General features: G+C 42.7%; 1 protein-coding gene across 1 annotated transcript; it reads left to right on the forward strand.

The window, feature by feature from the left end:
• Positions 1 to 430: 430 nt before the first annotated feature.
• On the forward strand, positions 431 to 5,212 carry LOC124141293 (uncharacterized protein YBL113C-like). The gene is made up of 4 exons (XM_046509267.2): positions 431 to 641; positions 1,628 to 1,864; positions 3,364 to 4,104; positions 4,712 to 5,212. The coding sequence occupies exons 1-4, from the start codon at positions 431 to 433 to the stop codon at positions 4,948 to 4,950; spliced, it is 1,428 nt and encodes a 475-aa protein (XP_046365223.2). The 3' UTR covers positions 4,951 to 5,212.
• Positions 5,213 to 5,417: the final 205 nt, after the last annotated feature.

Below are 5,417 nucleotides of genomic sequence, written 5' to 3' on the forward strand. Positions count from 1 at the left end.
TAAGTATTAGATATTTCCATTTAGAATAGCAAAATTGATCGTATCCTGTATTTAATTTCTGACGAAACACATTTGATTATTTTTACAAAGTGATATACCCGCTAGCTTGGATGATGCATGTCATCGTACCCTAATTGTGTAGATAGATGCTCAATGCGTCAATCATTTGATTATCTTGTCCAGCCTCTATTTTTTACAGACCGCCGTCAAATAGCTGGAATGTTGCTGAGTGTGGCGTTAAACAACAATCCCGTGAACCCCAACTTCCCATGAAGTATAGATGCTATCTTAGAAATTTATAAAAATGAGGTCAATATCACAGGTTGATATTTCCAACCGATACCTCGGACTTGGGAATGTATAAAATTTAGGAATGGTTCTTAACTTTTGTTTTTACAGATTATATATATACTATTGCAGAAACTATGACATGTGGATGGGTCTGTATGACAAGAAACAAAGGGACCACGATGGGGTAAAGTACCAGTGGCAGGACTGCAGGGCGCTCGGTTCCTTCAGACCGTGGTCATCGTCAGAGCCTGATGACAAGGATACCGATCACTGTGTGAGGCTGTCAACATCCGGGACGTTCAAGACTAGTTCATGCAGCGTACAGTATCACACAGTATGTCAGCAAGACGGTATGTGTGATAGAAAGTAACAGGGAATCCAGCTAGCATGAACTAGTTTTTCAAAAATGTATGTGGGTACATGTGGTGGATACATCTGGCGCTATGTAGAAGGTGGGTTGGCGATTAAGGTAGACGGTAGATTGTAGGTAGGTCGATGCCCGCCCTCGCTCAGAGCAAGGTTGACGGCGGTGGATAGTAGGTAAGTTGGGAACAGTGATGGGTAAAGTCGATGGATAGTACGTGGTTTGATGGCCGCACTCGAACTTGATAAGCTTGACGGTGAATACTCGGCACGTTGGTAGCTGCGCTCGTACTCGGCAAGGTTGACGATGCATATTCATGAGTTGGCGGCCGCGATCGTGCTTGGCAATGTTGACGGTAGATAGTAGGTAGATTGGTGTTCGCGCTCGTGCTAAGTGGGGTTGACGGTGGATACTAGGTACGTTTGTGGCCGTGCTCGTGCTAAGTGGTGTTGACGGTGGATACTAGGTACTTTTATGGCCGTGCTCGTGCTCGGCGAGGCTGACAGTGGATAGTAGGTAGGTTGGTGACGGCGACCGTGCTTGGCAAGGTTGACGGTGATAGTAGGTAGTGTCGTGTCCGCGCTACTACTTGGCAAGGTAAACGGTTGGTAGAAGGAAGGTTGATATTCGCTCGGCAAGGTTGACAGTGTATGGTTAGACGATTTGTGACCGTGCTCGTGCTCAGCAAGGTTGATTGTGGATAGTGACTGGGTCGGGGGCCGCGCTCGTGCTCAGCGGGGTTGACGATGGACAGTAATTGTGTCGGGACAGAGTATCAATTGACCCGATTTTGTTGATCGTTCTAATGCGTCCAGACACTGGTTTGTCTTGTCCACCCTTGGTGTCAACATTTGTTTTGCAATTATTATGTTTCATGAAAATTGTCACTTCAATATTTTTTGGACTCTTCTTCAAATAGTAGGCACAGGCATTTCAATACAATACATGCAATCTTCTCATTTACTTTTGCAGTGAAATGCTGGTTTAAGAAACGTGATGCAGATGTCTCTAAATACATCAAAATCACGACCAATTTCACGCAGTCAAAATGCAAGCGGGATTGCCAGCTGCGAGATGTGGAGGACAATGCTTGTGTCGCTTTCAAGTATTCTAGTGGTACATGCCACATCTATCTACGATCCCCTCCAGGACCGCCTCCTGTCACATCACCTTATCGAACAACAGTTTCAGTGAAACGATGTCATAGAGGTACGATTTAATACGGTGGTAACTGTGTTCTGATAAACGAAAACTGAAGCCACCTTAATGCAACAATATGGATCTGTAACTCTGTATCTGGCTGTAACTCTGCTTACATGTCATCTTACCCCAATGGCATGCCTCGTTGCATCTTCAGTCACTGGTTTGCCTGGTCCAGAGACGACCAGTAACAGGCAGCGATGAAAAACCTGAACTTTCATATCTTTCTGTTTAATAGTTTGTTTAGAAATCAAATCAAATGAGATTGTCTGTTTACTTACAACACATATTTATTATATTCCGTATACCATGTAAACAAATTGATTAAAAGTTGAGTGATATTAAAGTTCGGGGCAACGGGTTAGACTATTTCCAAGCACATTCTTTATTTGTCATAGGATGCGACAAAATTGGTGGTTGGGCTCAGTGATATATCCCCGACAGCGTTGAACGTAGCTCATAATATCAAATACTGGTTTTGTTGACCCAGACTCGACGATATTGCTGGAATATTGCTGACAGAAGCGTTGAACATCACTCACTCCATTCAGTGATACCACTAGAGTGCCTTTTGTCCATTGTTCCGGCAAGCTGTTATTTACGTAACGACCCGGCAAGTCGGCTGGCACCTCCTCCACGGTGATAAGGAATTCAACGTTCTCGTCTGACGGTCGAGCGTTGAAAGTCCATTACACCCTTGAGGAGAGCGCTAACCTCTTCCTACAACATCGGGTATGAAGAAAGTACATGTAATATCGTTCTGGTAGCATTGCAGGGAACCTGCCATGTCACAGGTAGAAACACTCACTGACAGTAGGATTTCAAATATACATACATGGTCTACATCGTCTGTAAATATGTCCTTGATAATATACTCTTGATATACGGTAATAGCAATTTGAAGAAGGTTCATTTGTAAATCAGTATAATTTCCCTAATCTTGAGGCGAAGTGTGTGTGGCGGGGGCGTACTATTTGTTTGTTTGTCTGTTGTCTAATGCCGCACTCAGCAATATTCACGCTATATGACAACGGTCTGTAAATAATCGACCCTGGACCAGATAATCCAGTGATTAACATCATGAGCATCGATCCAGGCAATTGGGATACGATTACATTCATCAAAACAGTCAGCGATCCTGACCACCTGATGCCGTTAGTCGCCTCTTACAGCAAGCATGGGTTGCTGAAGACCCTTCCATTCCGTTAAGTGAAACTGCATATCCAGCAGCTGAGTCAGTGTCGCAGTCAGCAATGTGTGATCTGTTACCTTTCAAGATAGAAAACGTAAGCAATTTGAAAATACGTTTTCCTCTTGATGAATCCGGTGGAGAATGTGTAAACAGTCCAAGTATCCAAATGTCTTTATATGTCTTCGTCCCACAACGAGGCTAGCTACTCGTGCATCAATAGCGCATCAATATTTATCAGTGTGAAACGATATTCACACCCTCACTCAATTATATGTTTACTATGTTGATGTTTGAAATCCAATTTCAATGCGTTCAGGTTACTTCAACTCCACCCATCCTCCTGCAGCTGAAAACAAAGACGAATTTGCAATCGACGCTTGTGATGCTGACACTACTACGTCATCATCGACAGCAACACCGCCCCCTTCCGTAGCATCTACAACCGAAACATCTGCACTCTCAAGCGGCACGACTACTGTCGTCTCATCTAGTGCTTCTATTTCAACTACGTTTCCCACTACGTCTGCGGCAAGTACTGTTCCTGTGACGACTGCTGTTATTTCCCCAACTGCTCCAACAACAATTGCTCCCACAACAACTACCACTTTCTTAACTGCTGCTACTGTCACTGTGGATACTACCACTGCTGGGGTTACTACCGATGTTGCTACTACTATCATTTCTGCTGCTACTACCACTGAAAGCGCTACCACCACTTCTGGCGCTTCAACCACTGCTAGCGCTACAACCACTGCTGGCGCTACCACCATTTCTGCTGCTACTACCACTGCTAACGCTACTACCACCGCTAACGCTACCACCACTGCTGGCGCAACCGCCACTGCTGGCTTTACAACCACCCCTGATGTTGTCACTGCCGTCGTTGCTGCAGGTGCTTCTACTACACCAACTACTACCACTGCTATTGCTGCTACCACTACTAATGCTACAACAGTGACCACGCCGACAACGTCACGATCAATAACAACACCTGGTGCTGACAACGTCGATGTCATTGAGCTCGTTCTGTCACCAATGCATCATTGTCATGTCACAGGTACAAACACTTACCGACCTGAATGTTAAATATTCGCAGATAATCATCGTCTTTAAATACGCGCTTGACATAATATTGGTATTGTTTACTTATGGGCAATTTGAGCATTAATTTTAATTTTGTTATTTAACGTTTTGACCGGATCGGATATCTTTTTAAAAATAAAGGGGTGTGATGAGATTGAAGGTTTGAAAGTTTCAACCATTTGCAAGTTGCAGATGATCAAGAACAGAAATTAACCGTGCGAAGAAATAAGTAAAACGTGCCGAGTCTGAATCTGTTGAATTCCCCGTTCTATGTCTGTTCTTGACTCAACCTCTTGTTCACATTCAAACATTAGACAGAAACACAACAAAACATCTATCATGAGCCTGTTTTACAGATTTTAACTGTACCCGTATACTTGGTGTTGTCTCAAAAATGGAAGTTGTGATAATAACAAAGTCTGGTATTCATTCATATGAACGCGTATGCCAACTTCCACATAAATATTCGGAACGAGTTTCTCTTTACTTAAACTATGCAGATCGAGTGGGCCAAGAAAGGGTTTTGTTACCTTGTCTTTTCCTTCATCTTCACATCGTGTTAACTTATCATATGTCCACAGGTATGTGTCATGAAGTCTGCATCAAAGTAAGAGGCCTGTATACGCTGGACATGATGACCTTGTTGAAGCACCTTCTTCTTGAAAGAAATGTATTATCTTCCTATCGCAGATCCAAAATATCAATACCTGACTACCGACCCTCTGCCGTCAGTATTGGTATGGTGGGTATATGTATTCTCGTAGGGTTTGTTGTGACTATTGTTCTTATGGACGTGGTCAAATATGCCTCATGGACTTGACATGTATATGCTATGGAAATTGTTGAAAGCACAAATATGTGAACAACCTCTTGTCATCGCTAACCATGTTATACGCACTATACATGTCTGTACATTCATGTACCACGCACATTGATTATGTGACTCCAAATCAGTTACATTATTTACTTTGTTCATCTTGTAAATGCTAAGGAAATTGTTGAAAACATAAATATGTGAACAACCTCTTGTCATCGCTAACCATATTATACGCAATATATATGTCTGTACATTCATGTACCATGCACATTGATGATGTGACTCCAAATCGGTTACATTATTTTTTTTGTTCGTCAATAAAGCATCAAATTTGATGGAATTTGTTTAATGAACCCTATTTCATTTGTACGTACATAAAAGTATTATGTCTAGCTTTCGAGGAGAAGTTGAAAAACATATCAACCACAGGTGTGCCCAAATGCCACCTACTTTGAATTATCGGGGAACTC

This window comes from Haliotis rufescens, unplaced genomic scaffold (assembly GCF_023055435.1).
Source record: "Haliotis rufescens isolate VD_foot unplaced genomic scaffold, xgHalRufe1.0.p SCAF_12, whole genome shotgun sequence".
NCBI classification, from domain to species: Eukaryota; Metazoa; Mollusca; class Gastropoda; order Lepetellida; family Haliotidae; genus Haliotis; species Haliotis rufescens.

Excerpts from the sequence above, each read along its gene's own strand:
- LOC124141293 (XM_046509267.2), top strand. The coding sequence starts at position 431 with ATGTGGATGGGTCTGTATGACAAGAAACAAAGGGACCACGATGGGGTA. Across the intron at positions 642-1,627 it reads CACAGTATGTCAGCAAGACG|TGAAATGCTGGTTTAAGAAA; the intron begins GTATGTGTGATA and ends TTACTTTTGCAG. Across the intron at positions 4,105-4,711 it reads GCATCATTGTCATGTCACAG|GTATGTGTCATGAAGTCTGC; the intron begins GTACAAACACTT and ends ATATGTCCACAG.